The sequence below is a fragment of the Vanacampus margaritifer genome, chromosome 11 (assembly GCF_051991255.1).
Source record: "Vanacampus margaritifer isolate UIUO_Vmar chromosome 11, RoL_Vmar_1.0, whole genome shotgun sequence".
NCBI classification, from domain to species: domain Eukaryota; kingdom Metazoa; phylum Chordata; class Actinopteri; order Syngnathiformes; family Syngnathidae; genus Vanacampus; species Vanacampus margaritifer.
The window spans coordinates 15,001,237-15,019,374 of record NC_135442.1 but is presented as its reverse complement, the minus strand read 5'-3'; the positions used below and the strand labels follow the sequence as shown (position 1 = coordinate 15,019,374).

At 41.2% G+C, this 18,138-nt stretch overlaps 1 protein-coding gene across 4 annotated transcripts in view; it reads right to left on the bottom strand.

The window, feature by feature from the left end:
* The window catches only part of impg2a (interphotoreceptor matrix proteoglycan 2a), a 23,877-nt gene extending 5,739 nt beyond the window's left edge, over nucleotides 1-18,138 (bottom strand). The window contains exons 1-17 of one of the 4 annotated variants that reach the window (XM_077580396.1): nucleotides 17,382-18,137; nucleotides 17,082-17,312; nucleotides 16,575-16,741; nucleotides 15,063-15,088; nucleotides 14,931-14,963; nucleotides 13,881-13,927; nucleotides 13,724-13,779; nucleotides 13,312-13,467; nucleotides 12,593-12,651; nucleotides 12,442-12,462; nucleotides 9,115-9,323; nucleotides 8,458-8,501; nucleotides 6,202-6,385; nucleotides 4,290-4,957; nucleotides 3,943-4,218; nucleotides 3,651-3,870; nucleotides 661-871 (exon numbers count right to left, since the gene is read on the bottom strand). In XM_077580396.1, coding sequence (XP_077436522.1) covers nucleotides 661-871; nucleotides 3,651-3,870; nucleotides 3,943-4,218; nucleotides 4,290-4,957; nucleotides 6,202-6,385; nucleotides 8,458-8,501; nucleotides 9,115-9,323; nucleotides 12,442-12,462; nucleotides 12,593-12,651; nucleotides 13,312-13,467; nucleotides 13,724-13,779; nucleotides 13,881-13,927; nucleotides 14,931-14,963; nucleotides 15,063-15,088; nucleotides 16,575-16,741; nucleotides 17,082-17,312; nucleotides 17,382-17,445 — 2,672 coding nt within the window. In that variant the 5' untranslated portion in view covers nucleotides 17,446-18,137. Of the gene's footprint in view, nucleotides 1-660; nucleotides 872-3,650; nucleotides 3,871-3,942; nucleotides 4,219-4,289; nucleotides 4,958-6,201; nucleotides 6,386-8,457; nucleotides 8,502-9,114; nucleotides 9,324-12,441; nucleotides 12,463-12,592; nucleotides 12,652-13,311; nucleotides 13,468-13,723; nucleotides 13,806-13,880; nucleotides 13,928-14,930; nucleotides 14,964-15,062; nucleotides 15,089-16,574; nucleotides 16,742-17,081 lie in introns of those variants that run through there. The other 3 variants (XM_077580395.1, XM_077580394.1, XM_077580399.1) reach the window with 3 other exon arrangements.

Genomic DNA, 18,138 nt, shown 5'->3' with positions numbered 1-18,138 from the left:
TCATTGTAATGATTATAGGTGCAGGTTTTTTGACATATTGTATTGCCAGGTCAAATTTTACTGTTTTATTGGTTAATAATTTGTTTTTAATTTAGTAATATTTTCCTCATTTTATTAAATGTTTTCTTTTTTTTATGCCCAGGTTATGAAATGTAACTAATTAATGCCCGTGTAGGAATGGATACTTACAGTATATGCTATCTATTTGTGGGAGGCGTTTATTTTTCTTAAGTGAATGATGCACCATTTCCTGACGTGCTTTAAAGGATAGCCACTATTTAAGGAAAATTAGACACAATGGGGTTATATTATAAGCATATACCGTATAATAAGTGTTCTATGAAGGGTTAAAGCAAGTCCACAGTTGTATAAGTCGTCATTGTGTGTGGAAAAAGTAACACAGTGTTTTGAGAACTCAAATATATTATGTTGTATATAATTTTAATGCTTTCTCAGTATGAATTGGAAGATTTGGACGGAGGGACATTGGACTCTTGAGCAAATATAAAAGCAGCAGGAGGCGTTCTGTTTTCCTCTCATACGTTTCAATGCAAAAGACAAGACGTGCCTGCTGTGATTTAAGCCTCGAAACCCGGCAGACGCGCTCGCCTGACCCACACACACACACACATGGATCATTTCCCCCTAATCTCCACCCACCTGCAGATGGCTCCTTGGCCGGGGATGATGTCACACTTGCCGTCATTGAGGCAAAAGTCGCTGCGTAGATCGCAGATGCTCTGACAAGGCAGACCGTCCACGCTGAAGTAGCCGGCGTTGCACACGCACTCGGCCTCGCCCGACCACTTGTTCACCTTGCACTGGGCGTACTCGTTACATGCCTGGAACTTGCACGGGTCAGCCTGGTCGCCTGCAAGTCGCAGAACCACAGGAATGTTATTGTGCAGTAAGTGTCAAAGCAGATCAAAAACACATTTAGTACACATGTGGTATCAGCACTTTAATAAGAAGGGGAATAGTTTCGCTTTTTAGCAATCATGTTGGGGCGCTGGTCGCAGTTCATAAGACATTTTGTATGCTGATCATGTTTTGCCCAACAGAGTACTACTTGGCATAGTAATGGAAACAGTATAAAAATGCTAGCTAATGCTAAGTTGACAAATTGTGTTTAAGATGTTCGTAACAACTGCTAATGCTAGCAGCACAGATAACAAATACAAGAGTGGCTAATTAAGGCTCCCAAAACATCTGACCTGAACAGCCCCTTTTTGTTGGGGTACTACTTGGCATAGTAATGGCTACAGTATGAAAATGCAAAGTTGACAAATTGTGTTTAGAATTTTCGTACCAACTGCCAATGCTAGCACCACAGCATATATAACAAATACAAGAGTGGCTAAGACTCCAAACCTGTATAGCCCCTTTTTGCCCAACAGGCTACTACTTGGCATAGTAATGGAAACAGTATAAAAATGCTAGCTAATGCTAAATTGACAAATTGTGTTTAAGATGTTCGTAACAACTGCTAATGCTAGCAGCGCAGATAACAAATACAAGCGTGGCTAAGGCTCCATCTGACCTGTATAGGCCCTTTTTTGTTGGGGTACTTGGAATAATAATGGTAACAGTATGAAAATGCTAGCTAATGCTGAGTTGAGAAATTGTGTTTAGGATGTTCGTAACAACTGCTAATGCTAGCCGCACAGATAACAAATAAAAGAGTGGCTAATTAAGGCTCCCAAAACATCTGACCTCTATAGCCCCTTTTTGTTGGGGTACTACTTGGCATAATAATGGCAACAGTATGAAAATGCTAACTAATGCTAAGTTGAAAAATCGTGTTTAGGATGTTTGTAAGAACTGCTATCAGCACAGCACATATAACAAATACAAGAGTGGCTAAAGCTCCAAACCTGTATATCCCCTTTTTGTTGGGGTAGGCTACTATTTGGCGTAGTAATGGAAACAGTATGAAAATGCTAGCTAATGCCAAGTTGACAAATTGTGTTTAAGATGTTCGTAACAACTGCTAATGCTAGCATCGCAGATAACAAATACAAGCGTGGCTAAGGCTCCATCTGACCTGTATAGCCCCCTTTTGTTGGTGTACTTGGCATACTAATGGTAACAGTGTGAAAATGCTAGCTAATGCTACGTTGCCAAATTGTGTTTGGGATGTTTGTAACAACTGCTAATGCTGGCAGAACATAAAACAAATACAAGAGTGACTAAGGCTCCCAAAACATTTGACCTGTATAGCCCCTTTTTGTTGGGGTACTACTTGGCATATAATGGTAACGGTATGAAAATGCTAGCTAATGCTAAGTTGACAAATTGTGTTTAGGATGTTCATAACAACTGCTAATGCTAACAGCACTGATAACATATATAATAGTGGCTAAGTTAACATTATGGCTATAGCTGCAACAAAACTGTAAAGATGATTCTTAACCGTTGTCATCTGTTCCTACGAGAGCAAGATGTCTTTCTGTCTCAATAATAAGCACATAAGCTATGTTGGTTGTATCAACAAGGGAGCAATAAAAGAAAGCCGACATGTGTTTGAACTTTATTGCTACAGAGGAACATATGAACAGGAAAAAAAAGACCTTAGTCATGTTTTTTGCAACCTCAGAAGTGTGCAAAGCATTTGATTTAGAAAGACTTTGACAGTCTGCATTGCAAACAAAACATGAGTGACCGTTTTTGGGGATGGAATATTAGAAACTGACTCATGGTCTCATGTTACGTGAAGACATTATTTTCCAGGGTGACTTCATGGGCATGGCGGTAGCCTTTGATGTTCAGTGAGGAGTTAGTCGACCCACTCATGATGTCATGTTTGATGTCACTACTTAGCCCTTGCCCAAAAAAATGTAAGCCACGTGTACAGGTTACAGTGGACTATTAATTTCACCAAAAACACTTCTGTGATCCAGCCATTATCTGAAACCCTTATTCGGATTTGTTTATTTGTTGTGACGTTGTACTACATCGGCCATTCTCGCTGTCAATGGGTCGAGGTAAGACTTGTATGCCGCGCTCTCCTAATAGTCGTGATGTTTAACGAGAATCCCTGCTCTTACTACCAAAAAAAAAAAAAAAACTGACTCGCACCCTCTTTAATAACTTCTGTCATATTTCTTCTATATTTACCTTCTTTATGTTGTGGGTGGCGGGGTGGTGGTATAGTGGTTGGCACATCCACATTACAGTTCTCAAGGTTTGACTTCCTGTGTCTAATTTGCATGTTCTCGCCGTGCTTCCTCCCACATTCCAAAACCATGCATGTTAGGTTCTTGGAAGCCTCTAAAACTATCCTTAGAAGTGAACGTGAGTGTCAATGTTTGTTTGTTTGGACTTTGGGCTCGGTGATTGGCTGGCTCTCGCCCAAAGTCAGATGGGATTCCAGATGGAGTTCCAACTCACGCGTGACCAACATGAGAATAAGCAGTATAGAAAATGGATGGAACAGTCTTGCCGTGAAAAAAAATAATCAATCATTGTCATTACACTCATCCACACCCCCTGTTTGGGAATCTTTGCACTACCGCAAAAAACAACAACTCTCTGACAGAGTTGTCACACCGTCTCCCTTGAGGAAATACTCATATTTAACCTTTTTATTATTATATCGGACATCTATTACACTTAAGATCTTACCCATAATCTCACAGTAAAACACCAACCTGACTCGACATCCAGGGAGTACTTATCGATGGCCAGGTTCATGGTCTGGTAGGCCGTGTTGCAGAAGTCCTCCAGGATCAGATAGACGGTGGTGGTGACGCCCTGAGCCACGGGCTTGCCGAACTTCATCCGGCTGTTGACTACAATGCTTCCATTGCGGAAGTTCAGGATCTCCAAGTTCTCAAAGTTGGTTAGGTTGGACTGGAGGTAGGGAACAAGCTGCAGGACGAAGTTGTACACGTGTTAGTGAAAATGTAAATTAGCATAAGTGATTGTTTGTTTTAGGTGTACCAGTTCTAGGAAGCGTTGCTCCAGTGCTTTGTACTCAGCGGAACTCTTGTTGAAGAGATCCTCAGAGAAAATCATGTTGGTCACCCTCAGGCTGAAGAACACCATGAGTGCTCGACCCGGGTTGGCCGGCATGGCAATGCTGGCCGGATCGGTGCCTTGTGATACGCTGAACGGGAACCCTGTGCTGCCTTCTTCCGTGTGGTTGGTCAAGCCGTAATGGAAGATGTCATAAGCGAGGTCATCGATGGGAGAATCATTTTCACCATTGTTGTGGATCTAAGGAACAAGGGTAGTTTCTTGTGAGTCAGCGTCAACCTTCTTACCTCCTGCGCCATATTCAGGCTTACCTCCACGAGTGAAGGCACGTCAATGTCAGGATGGCCCTCAACAGCTATATTGACATCAGCTACACGCGTGAAGGGGGACTCCTTCTCGGCGGACATTGCAGTTGGTTGGGCGGGGCTTAAAGGAACGCTGACCGATGATTCAGGTGCATCCTTGTTGACCAGCAGGATGTCGTCGTCTGCGACGTCGTCACTTGCGATTTCGGAAACTTCTGGAGGTTCTTCAAGAGACGCCGGAACTGAGCCTGGTGCTCCTTCAGGAGTTTGCCCGTCACTCTCTGTTGCTTCTTCCATGACAGCTTCTTCAACTAAAGGTTCCTCAAGATGTTTTGAGTCTCCTTCCTCAACTGCTTCACTCACTACATCAGGAACAAAGTCATCCTCTGCGGTTTCGCTCACGAGGAGGTCTTCAGTGTCGACCCCATTGTCCAGATGTTCCTCTTCCAGAACAACCACGTCTTCAGTGCCTTCTGTCGCCGGAGTTGTATCTGGCCACAGCAGGTTGTCCACGTCACCTGTGCCTGAGGCCTCCACCACCACTGGTGGTTCAGGCAACGTGGCGCCATCTTGATCCTCTGAGGGGGGAGGCTCCCGCTGGTCTTCGTCGGCGGGTTTGTCTGCAGCAGTAGTCTGTACGGTGTTCTCCAGAAGCAGATCCTCTTCCTGGATGCCTAAACAAGAAATTTAGTGAAACTGGTGCGTTAGGAATGAAAAGATGGGATCGTTTTTTGCAAATTTAAAGAAGCCCCTTGCTCACGGAATCCTTGGCCTAGTTGACATAATGCTGTTAGACTGAAAACTGAATATGTTCAACCAGTGAGCGACTAGCAATGGTTTAGGTCACGGATCTGCAGACTGCGGCTCTGAAGCCACATGGCTGTGGCTTCTTAAAAAATATTAGTTATTAATATAAATTTTTTAGATAAAATATTCTTTAAATTAATTATTTAGATAAAAAAAAAAAGAAAACTAAATATTCAAAAAATGTCTCAAAAAATTTAATTGACAGAAAAAGAGAGACGAAAAGTAAATAAAAAATGTTTTTTTAAATTACTAAAAATGCCAAAAAAGTGATAAAAGATGTTTAAAAAGAAAGAGGAAAACAGACAATTACCATAAAATGTCATGAATTTGCCAAAAACGTCAGATAATTCAATTAAAAGGCACAAAAAGAAAATGCTCAAAGTAACCATAAAATGTCCAAAAACAAACGTCTGAAAATGACCATAAAATGTCTTTAGAATTGCCAAAAAAGCCTGAATTTTTTTTTTAAAGGCAAAAAAAAAGTTTACAATGTAACTATTAAATATCCCAAAACCAAAGAAGAAATCCAGAAAATTACCATAAAATGTCCACAAAATTGACCCCCCAAATTTTAATTGATAGCAAAAAAAGGCAGAATTCCCCCCCCCTCAAAATAGCCATAAAATGACCAAAAACTGGAAGAAGAGAGGCAGAAAATTACCAAAATATGACCATAACATTGATAAAAATGTCAGGAATATGACAGAAAGGCTGAAAAGTTTGTGTATGATAAACCAAGTATGAAAAATGTCACCAAAAAAATCAAAAAGCGGAGAAAAAAAAGGTAAAAGAAAATGAATCTCAAAGTATTGGATGCTGCATATTTATTATATTAATTTTGTTATGGTCACTGCATTAGACTAGCACTAACAACTGTTTCGTTCATCGTTTTTTGGCTCCAGACAGATTTTTTTGTTATTTCTTTGGCCTAAAATGGCTCTTTTGACAGTAAAGGTGGCTGACCCATGGTTTGGATTAACCTTATTATAACACTAACTCTAACTGACCAGCTACTATTAACCATGCCCAAACTAGTTCATAGAAAATGTTCAAAACATGGTTAAGATTTCTCCATGGAGATTCAAAACGTGGTTTGACAATAAAAACTCACTGCCAGTTTCTGGTGCAGATGTCACAACCACAGCAGGGGCGGGTATCTCAACACTCTCCTCCAGAACAACAATGTCGCTTTCAGATGGCTCCACCGTGTCTCCTTCAGCGCTTTCAGGCAGCAACTGGTCTCTCTTGACGTCATCCATGACGTCGTCCGGGATGAGAACCTCCGCCGGTTCGTTCTGCATCACAAACATGATTCATTGTTTAAAACCAGCAAGCCCGTTCAAGGTTGTAGTGGGCTTGCGACATCTGTTTCAAGTCAAGACCTATATGGTAATTTTCAGGAAGAAATTCCAGAGAAATTGAAAGCAATGAATGTAACATGAAAGTTGCCGTGTGTATGTGCGTACTCCCGTAATTCAACCCTGTGAGTGTCGACACAAAATGGGTTCAACATGCTCGCTTAAAAGCTTAACTGGAATTACCCACTGGCTTTCATTATAATAATTTATCTGCAAACACATTAAAATGCTTGTAATATGTTGGCAATGTTTTAATTGGTTGTATTAAGTAAAAGTTAATGCTGACACAATTCTGGCTTCATCCACGAGAGTCAAACATTTGGAGCTCTGCTTTTGCTATTAATTCAAATTAATGAAGATGAGCCGCACCAAAACTGTTGAGACGATGTGTCAAACATGCGTAAGTACGAGGAGTGCAGTATTAGAAACACTAGAAAGCTTTGCTGGTAGGCGAGTTATGGACGATTCTTCCTATATAGCGTGTCCGTTTTTGTTTGTGTATCTGCGTTTCCATCAGGGCTCCTTTTAGCGTTCCACTAAGTGAATCTGTTTTTGTGCCCGGGCCAAAGTTTATGGAACACGATGCCGCCATCAATATAGTAACGAAATGATATTTTCCAAAGAATGTCTGAAAAAGCACTGCAATCAGCCGAATCAAGGATTTGCTTTCAGCTTTTATTTACTTCCCGGCATTTATTTTTTCACTTCACGGAATTGTGGCTTTCAATTAAGTCAACCACCAGACGTTATTTAGAGCAGCCCCGAAGGGCTCCGCCGCACAAGTCAAGTCAGACGTTAGATGGTATCGCTTGACCCCAGAATAGCAGCAGATTATTACAACAATAAACAAACTAATCCGCTTCATCCTTCGCCTTGGTGCGCTCATCCCTGTTACACCTGGTGAGCTGCTGCTAACTGCTAGCTAGCTTCAGTCACAATACACATACAGCAAAGAATAAAATCCTATTTTATTTTGTATTTTGGAATACAGTGGAGCCTTTAAATTTGAGTTTAATTCATTTTAAAATGACCAAACTCATAATTTGAAATTAATGGAAATGCTATTTTCCATTCAAGCTCACTAAAAGCATTAACATTTTTAACTCATTTGCACCCAAAAACATATAAATACGTTCTATTTTAAATATTACCAGTGACGCAAAGATGCATTTATACATTTTTATGTTTTGTTTTTTTATGCTAGAGCATACAGAAGGCTTTGATGCAGCCTCTAAACTGCAGAGAACGGTTAAATTAATGGTAGTTATTACAAAAACAACCAGCAGGTGACAGCAGAGTATAAGAGAATTATCCAGACCAAGTTGCAAACAAGCCGTTTTCCCCAAAGTTTAAAACAGATTTGTGAATAATGATTAAACTTGGCTATATTCTAATGCTAATTGCTGCAAAATGAAAACTTTTTTTTAACCGATGAAAGAAGAGACTCTAATCTTTCTTTTGGTAGGTTTCATGTTTTTTTAGCAATAGAACACAATATTCTGTAGGCCTTGCAAAATCTGTCAAAATCCAGTCAAACAGCCGGGAGCGAAGGGGGTTGCTTCAGTGAAAATGGGAGTGAATGAGTTAATCAGGAAAAATATAAAGCTATAAAAAGAAGTGTAATTAAGTGGGCAGGTACTTGAATAATGAGGGTACGGTCTATGTCACGACAATGTAAAATTCATATGATTTTTGAAGAATTTGCAAACGACAAACCGCATAGACTTAAACAATGTTACACACTCATTGTGACCGATGTTACACATAAAACAATGGAAAAAACTAGTGTTTGATGGCCAAAAGTCCCGGCTTTATCATCACTTCTTAATAGCACAATTACTTGCACATTTCACTTTCTTGGGAGCCGTACTGATTGCTAATACCTGACATACGTGACGCACCCGTGACCCTCAACAGGATAAGCGTTATAGGAAATGGACGGATACGATTAAAAGTGGGCTAATCACATCTGTGTCACGGTTATTGTGCTTGTGCCGATCCGGACTCACCGAGGTTTCTCCTGCAATGTGGACGGTCTCGGGGGTCTCGGACACTGTGGAAGCAGGAGAGAAACACCATCATGAATACAAAAATGAGGCTGGAACGGCAAACTCCGAACTCGTGCAACATGTTTCAATCTGACAGCGTTTACCTTCCTGACTAAACACCTGCAAGATATCTGAAAAGGTCATCAGTTGACAAAGCCATGCCATTAAGTTTCAGGTGCAGCAGTAGAGGCTTTAACCTACTTAACGAGCAGATGTGTGCAATCTCTCCACATCTTCCCACGGCCAAAACAAAAGCCAAGTCAAAATCCCCAGCGTCTCCCATTTCTTGTCCTCATGGCTTTGCGGCACAGTCGGTGACAAGGACCCAAACCGCAGCGCAGTCGGGTTACGCCGTCCCGAAAACCTGCCGCTGTTATTTGTTCATTAAATATGGCCCACTTTTCTTTTCTATTTTGCTTCTGTCCTCTCTGACGACGAGAGCAGACAAACAAGAAACAGATGAGTGTGCTTCAGAATGTTTTCTCAAGTGGCAAAAGCGTCGTGTCGTCATGTCGCTGCAGCGTCTGCCGAGTGTCGGGTGACACGCCAAAGTTTGCGTTGGACGGCGGAGCAAGCGCCTTCACAAGTAGCCGCTGTTATAATACAGGCGCGTCTTACCGCTCTCCAGGGCGTCCTTCAGGAGGTCCTCCGTCACGAAGGTCTTGAGCTCGCTGATGGCGTAGACCAGCGTCGGGTGCTCTTTGACCTCGCGGTACGAGTTCTCCACCTGGTTGGACTGTAGGGTAAGGTAGTCCAGTTGGTCACTGCTGATGCCGGCGTCGTCCACCGCCAGGGTGACGGCGTAGTCCACCACGATGCCGTCCAGCCTGGGTGGACAACAGACTTTCTGTTAGTTCCCGGAAATTCGATTTACACATAAGTTCTTGTTGACATGCAGGGGATTGCGCTCTGAGCAGTTGACGGGTATGCGCCTTGCTCACATCACCCCGGCAGTGCTTGGGGAATCTAACTGACGTACCCTAGTAAGTTATAGGGGAAGTCAACCTCAAACATTTCTTTAAAATAATGTTATGTGTGACATCACTAGTCTAAACATGACATTCTGACTTCCCCTTTTAACTCATTCACTCCCAGCTATTTTCACTGAAGCAACCCCCTTTGCTCACGCTATTGCTATCTGTCCGTTTTGCAGCAAATAGCATTAGAATATAGCCAAATTTCATCATTATTCACAAATCTGTTTAAAACAGTGGGGAAAAGAGTTTTTTGCAACATGGCCCTGGTTGATCTGTTATACTCTGTGCCACCTGCTGGCCGTTTTTGTAATAACTACCATTGCTTCAAGCATTCTCTTCAATGCCTTCTCTAGCATAAAAAACAAAGAAACATAAAAAATGTATAAGTACGTTTTTGGGAGCATGATCATACTTAAAATAGAACGTATTTATACGTTTTCCGGAGCAAATGAGTTAAAGGCACAGTGTGTAATAAGTGACTACTAGATGTCACTATAGCATAGAATGCAGCTGAAATGTAATTTACAAGCACGCACACTATGGTGGCTCAGACAGACCACACTTTGCAAGTCTACCACCAATTCTTATTTAGCGTGAGCAAACGCGCATCTTGACGAGCGACGGCAACTTGGCAGCCTGTGTGAAGCCCGGTGAGTGACACAAAAAGACCGAGCGAGTCACATTTAGCCGAAGCATAGGCTGGAGTGGCTAACAAGAGCAGCTAGTGGGAAGCTAAAGTGACAAGAGCCCGAAGGCCACAGCTGTGGAAGGTAAGCGATGGTCGACCCACTGGGTCCGACACTCGATGTAGCAGCAAGATGGCGACGAAACATGGCAGCCTCTTGTAATATAATTAGTGATTACTACCTACGATTATACATATATATATATATTTATTTATTTATTTATTTAATGTACGTTAATGTGATATTATTTTTGCTTATTGAAATCAATAGTGAGTTTTTAGATTGAATTGATTAGTTCACCACTAGATGGGGCTAAAGATCATACACTTTGGCTTTAACCACAAGGGGCAGACTGGCCATCGTAAATTTCAGGAGTTTTTTGGTACAACCGGTCAATCAAGAACCCTGACCCAGAAACATCCAGAATAATTGGCTTCCTGCTGAAACAAAGAGCGTGTATGACAGTGAGGTGTCTCATCATGTGACGCTAAAGGCTGTTAAAAGAGTTGTTCATCGCCCAGCCATGACGGATGACTCGGCCAGTCGACTCCTGCCCGGGAGGCGCTATAGGCCGAGTCAGCACAACGATCAATATTTTGCTAATGGTGCGGGACACGTCCAAAGAGGCTTCGGAGAGGAAAAAGTCATCTATCAGCCAAGGATGACTACTGCGAGTTGTCCACTCTGACCTACTTTGCACACAGTGGAGACATTGATTTACTCTTTTCTTCTGCCCCTCCTCACAGTCACATGGTCTTGGTGACATCATCACGGTGAATAAATGTTTTGTCAGCACACCTGGTGTGTGATTCAAAGAAGGGAACTGGCTAATGGTGATGATTGCGCAAATGTATTTAATTGGATGCACCTAATCAACATGCAATCACATCATCGCTTTTTTTAATCCTACATTTCACTGGATGAAAATGAATTGAGTGGTTCACAAACTTAATTCATTCTGATATTCCAAATACAAATGTAAACAATACAGTTTTCCATTGAGATGAATGGAATGATCTGTACTTTGAGATTGTTTGTGTGAACCGAAGCATGGTGCGTAAACAAAGGCAATACTTCTTGGAAAGTGTTGTGGCATTCACGAGCCAAGGTTCCACTTAGTACCATTGCTAATGTTAGCTGCTAGCACCACCCGCAGATTGACTGGCTAGCGAATCGTTAGCTGAGACACTAGTAAGGATGTAACCATAACCATAATGGCAATATTGTGATATCGCAATATAAAAATTGCCACAATATCGTCGTCGTCATGTCACGATACTAAAAGCAGAACATAAAAACGTGAGAAACGGTTCGATTCCATTGGTGACGTTATAGCACCTTCTGGTGCTTAGTTTATTAGAGCAGTTTAATTTTAATTAGGAATTATTTGGCAGTGGTTATCTTGCATATAAATCAATCATACCAGCAAATATTTTTCAACATCTCCATAAATAAAATAAAAAAACATTACTACTTTAGTTCAGCTGAACACAACATTGTGAACTACATAGACCATGATACTCACCAATACGAGCACATGACAATGACATGGCCAAGCCTATTTATCCGTTACTGCTGTTATGTATAAAAACACAATATTGTACTCAAGTATCATATTGTTTGCCTTAAGATGGAGTATAACAATAACTAAGGTATTAGTAGCTGCTAGAAGACATTTAGCTGTGAGACGGTGGATTTATGCCGCCACTGCTAACATTAGCTACTAGTGCTAGCTACAGTTTGACTGAGTAGCATCTTTTTTTCTGGGATATAGCATATAATATTGAGACACTTTTGCAAATGTTAGCATTTTTGTCTGGGGATGAGTAAGCAGAATGAGGACTGGGTTAAGAAACAACTTTAGAATGGTTCAACTTCTTTCAGCACTTGTTTTAACTGTTAACTTACACCAGTAGAGACGATAAAGGTTCGAGGATGGCCACAGTTTGACCCTGGAACAGACTACTGAAAATGAACATCTGAGCATCTTTTCTTTTCTTAAGTCATCATCTTCAGGTGCTAAAGCGCTAATAATCATTCTCACCGCCCCCTCCGGCCTCGCCGCTGATCCACTTTAACAGGTGACTGAATCCTGCTAAGACCATTAGCACAAGCGGCGAGTGAGACGCGGGAAACACGTGCCCACTCTCCCAGCTACACACACACCAAATAAGCACGTACACACACACACACACACACACACACACACTGATGAGGATCTACAAGCTTAAGGAACTACTGTTTTTTTAGCCACAGTTCAAGGTGAGAGAAGGCTGACTCACCCTTGCAGATCCTTGTGAGGCCTCCATAAAAACAAGGGAAACGCCATTTTAAAGGAGCGTCACTTATGCACGGCGTATCTGGCAGTAAACATCAAGTGGATCCGACACAAATGGGATGAGGTAGGATTAAGCCACGTGAGAGAAAACTCACCTGAAGTCCATCACTGACACGCTCTTGAAACCGGGAAGTCCCGACAGAGCGTCCTCAATCTACACAAATACACTTTGTTGTGATGTTTTGACACTGGACATTTCATTAGGTACAGTACTGTGTATTTTTGTTACATGATGGTGAGAGGAAATAAATAATAGAAACGATTGTGCGAAAACTACCACCACAGTCAAAAAAACATTAGCATTAACGGGAAGGAAGGTTTAGCGGTTTAACAAAAAAAATAATAATAATAATATATATATATATATATATATACTGTGTATTATTTTTATTGCTGACATCAAAGGTGGCAAATCCAGGTCCAGAAAGTAAAAACCCCACCACAGTTTGGCTTTAGCCCGTGGTGCTAGCTAGCTCCGTAGCAGGTAAAAGAGCACCATGGGAGCTAGCTAGGGAGCTAGCTAGCACCACGGGCTAAAGCCAAACTGTGGCGGGGTTTTTACTTTCTGGACCTGGATTTGCCACCTATGATTGACATACATTACATCTCAAAATATTTTTCCCAATGTGTTCATTATAAAATGTTCATTTTTAAAGAAGTGTACATACTGTACAGGCTTTTTTTTTAATATAATATATACCTGTACATATATTACACCTGGCTTTCCAAATCTTTACTAAACTGTGTGTGTGTGTGTGTGTGTGTGTGTGTGTGCGTGTGTGTGTGTGTGTGTGCGTGCGTGCGTGTGTAAGACCTTCTGAGCAAGCTGTCTGCTGAGCGTCTGATAGTGCAGCGAGTGGGGGTCGCCCAACTCATCGTTGTACATGACTCCCGTGAGGAGGATGCTCAGTTCCACCACCTGCTCCAATACGCCCGCAGATAACGGCTCCACAGGAATGTCGTTGTCCAGCTGTGGAATTGCGGTGAAGAAAAATCAAGCACATGAATGAATAAGCAGAAGAAATGAATTTCAGCTTTTCTCTGCCACGGGTCGCCACGGCGAGTCTCTCGCATGATTCTGCTCGGAATAGTTGTTAAGCCCTTCCTGGCGCAACGCGTCCATTTTTATCTGAGCATGGGCAGTGGTTAGGTATTGGTGCACTGACCGGGAATCAAACCCGCACTGTCGTACGCTGCCAATATTCATGTATAGAGCATGGACTCACCTCCATTTCTGGCACAATGACAGCTGCTTCCTCCACTTTTTCTGTCTCTCCAATGTCTTCTGAATGATTGAGATATAATATTCTGAATTAATCAATACAATTAACAGGATAATTTCATAATTATAAAGTATGCATTTTTGGTGGAAGGGATGCTCACCTTTGGCAGAGGCCTTGGTGGTGATCGTCACATCGGGAGCCGGAGTGCTAAAAATAAAAAACAATAGAATATGGATATACTGTAGCTATGGAATTACTAGTACTAGTAAGAGTAAAATAAATATTAGTAGTAATATAAATAGATTTTGATATAAAAATAACCACCAGAAATTTTAGATTGGCTCTAATGTTTTGAATAACTTTTTTTTAGGTTTTTTTTTGAGTGAAGTGGCTAAGAAGAGTTTATTTACTAAACTGTAGGTACGCAACGTAATTTTAATGTGGTAAATACTGTGAAATAGCAAAAAATTATTCTTACTTACTTATCATAAAAATATTTTTTTTCCATAATTAAAATACAGATTTTTCCTTATTTTCAGTCTGTTTTTAATGTTTAATTAGAAAAATTAGCACATTTTAAAACAATTAAATTATTTAGAAATATAGTAAGTATATGTTGTATCATGAATGCTAATGCTTAAAATTACAGAAATGTGCTGTTATCAATTGTTTTTAATGACATGATTTTATGGAAAGATGGCAATTTACAGGGGGAAAAAAAGCATCTAATTGGGAGAAGCTTCATTATGTAGCAAGACAATCACCCAAAACACACCGCCAACACGAGAAAGGAATTCATCAGGAAAAAGTAGAAGGTCTTAGATTGGCCAAGTCAATCACCAGGCCTGAACCCAATAGAGCCTACATTTTACCTCATGAAGAGGAGACTGAAGGGAGAAACAAATAAGAACTGAAAGAGGCTGCAGTCAAAGCATTTCAAGTTTTTGTCTTATATTTTATCTTTAGCTCTGAAACACAAAAGTCTTCATTGTTCAACAAAAACAAGGGAATTGACCTTGCCGCTCCAATACTTTTGGAAAGGACTTTACATAATAATAATAATAATAATAATAATAATAAAGGTTTACCTGTAACATAAGATAAATTGCATCCTCACTAGTATGCATATGCAATTTTTATAACGTGTTGATTTAAACGACGATTGACTGAGACACGGCGACCAAGATTTGAAGAAGTCAGGTGACCTTACCTGCATGTATGGTGTCCGGACCTGGTGGGTTCACTACACATTATCGGAGGGGGAGGCAATTAAAAACAAAAGAAATCAATGAAGTCAACAGGCAATGTTTTCATGCTGGCGAACACCATTGATTGGATTTACCTCTTCAAGCCGGGCGCCGCCATTTTCTGCAAGTATGAAGAAGAACAAGGAAAGGTTAACAAGCATTAGCCTCCTCCTGCTGAGTTTGTTGTTGTTGCACTCTGTGTCAATCTCAAGCGCCCAAAAGGATTGACGGAGGTCAAGGGGACCTCCAAGGAGACGTACAGTGGATGCTAATGTGCTCACGTTAGCCGCTGCGCACTAGACAAAAATAACATCAATAGAAAATAAATCATGATTAATTCATCAACTACTGTAAGGGACTCTGTAAGGTCTAGTAATATTATTAGTCATTTTTTGCATAGGTTTTGTTAGAATTGTTAGACTGTCTGTCTACAGGTGTTGCTGCAGTTTGTTGGTCAAATATCAGTTACTTAAACTGTTGTAACAATGCAACATGCTACCTGTACAGAAAAAAAAAAGTCAGAAATTTGATCATGTACATCAGTTGCACATGATTAAAGGTGATAATAAACTGGCTTAATTATTCATAACAAAATCTTTGCTAATATCATGTGACGGATATACAGGCAGACTGTTACTATTTTTAAATGCACCACTATTGCCAGTGTCAGGCAGGCTACTTGGAAAATGTAATGAGCGAAGGTACACGTTAGTCTACATTAAAGAAATGTTATAACACTGAAGCTACCCAGGAGAGAAATATTGCAAGTTAAACTAAAATAAGGTGGCAAATGTAAGTCAAAACATTAACGTTCTTTTAGTTATCATGAGCTTGTTTAGGCAAATGGCTAATGTGATGGCTCAGCTAACGTGTGCTAGCTAACTTTGATCACTAACTTCACACTACACTGCTGTTAACTAAATAAAAATAAAATCATAATCAAAACTCTGAACCACTCACAGTTTTAAATGACTTTAAGTATGTACATTTAATAGAAGAAACCTACTTTTGAAACTTAAGTACATTTTATGTTAGAATATTTACTAAAGTGATATTCTACAAGGTTAACTTTTTAGTTTCATTAGTTTAGTTAGTTTGTGAGCTCAGACTCACTAAATCCTAAATCGAATGGTTACTTCATGTACACACCCCCCCCCACACACCCAAAAAAACATGTCACAGGCCAACAAATGAAAAATCTAATTTGATCAAAATGCTAAATGGTAAATTAAGTGCACTAAGTTATGTAGCGCTTTATCTAGACCAGACGGTGTCCAAAGCACTTTACAAAACCTAACATTCACTTATTTGAAATATATCTATTGAACCGAAGAGTACACGTTTGCGTTCGCCGTTTCTACAGCCAGGAAATGTTTTCTTTTCAATTTAAAATGGCTGATTTTAACCAGGTTCGCTTCATTCATTACTTGATTCGTACTTCATTCATTCATTTGTTAGTTAGTTGTTCATTATTTAGTAAGTTCTCCTCTTATATTGTCAATTTGGTCTACTTTCATGTTCTAGTTTGTTCATTCTTGGTGAATTAGTTTCGTTCCTTCTTTGTGACTTGACTTTCCCGCGATCACGTGACCTTAACGTCCACACACCTTTTTGACCACCCCCTGATGCTCCTCCGATTGGCTGAAGTAGGTGCCGATGTCTCGCGCCGTCACCACTCCTTCCTGGCACTGGTTCATCCAGCTCTGGTACTCTTCCTGCTCGGGGAGGCGGTCCCAGAAGATTTTGAAAGCCTCCCACACCGTCTCCTGGCACACTAGACACGTGAGGAAGCACCAAAATCAATACAAGAGAGCGGACCGGACAAGGATGTGGTACGAGAAGCACGTTTCGAAATCTAAAGCAAGTCCTCATTCTAAAACCGATCGTTTAAAGACGTTTCAAAATTTGACCAATCAAGTTGAGAATTCAGTTCAACTCCCTGTTACGTGTGATGTCACACGCAAATTCTGCAAATCTCAAAATAATTCCATTTAGTAAGCTTCAAATACATGAACTCAACAGGCACGTTTTTGTTGCTCCCTGGCTTTTTGGGACAAAAAAACAACCACAACGGGACATTTTGGGAGATATTTACAGAAGTAAGTCGGACTTACCTCTGAGATGGAAGAAACTGAGGTGGTTTGCGACCACCTGCTTGGCGCTTTCCTGCGCGCACAGCTTGACTCCGCTGGGGAACAGGATGTTGCGTTTGCGTCTGAACAGAGCCACGCGACTCCCTCGGGACACCGTGACGTCGGACACACTGACAACGCGCCGGAACGGCGCCGCTCGGTCGCCAAGCGGCGCCTCCAGCGGACCCATGGAGGACCCTTCCGGAGTGGCGTCTGGCGGACACACAAAGAATACCTCAGGCTGGACTTTTGGAGGAAATCCCACAATGAAGTCATACGTACCTGTCCTCGGGTCCCAAAACGTGAGCACTAAACTAAATAAAAGACATCTCCACAAGATGGACATTTTAAATCCTTTAAAGTCTCCCGGTGCAGAAGGAGGTCACAACTTTGGGAGCGAGCGAGCACTTGTTTTCCCGCAGAGACAACGGCGAGGCGGTGGCATGGTGCTCATAGACACTTCCTAGCTCAAAAGGTAGATGGGCAGATGGCTGCGGGAGAGAAGATCTTTGAACGCGCTAATCCTGTTTAATCTAAGCCTTTGAGCGGAGTTACTGGAGCAACTGGGGGAAAGGAGAAGGTGCTTAGTGCTGCTGGATGAAACATGGGCAGAGAAAACTTGCTTGTTTAAACGTGCCCTACCTACTAGTCAGCTAAAATAGGCACCAACACTTTTCCAAGCTCATACAATAAAATCATCTGAATCTGGATGGACTTGATGATGATAGTAATAGGATGGCAAATGGGGAGTCAATATGGAGTAAATTACGGGGGGGGGGGGGGTCCTCGGATAGATGAGGCCAATGTGCATGTGCGGCAGTGTTGATTCATTTGCTTTCTCCCTACCATAGACACCAAAAGGATTGAGTTGCCTGGTGTGGAGCCCTATTATTATAAACAGTCCTTATGATTGTGGTAACTATTTGAACAGACTACAGCTCAGTGTGAACTTAACTCATTCACTGCCATTGACGACTCTAAAAAATTCATTTGAACTATTTCTAGTTTAAAAAAAAATTTCCACGTAAGTTAAAAGTAT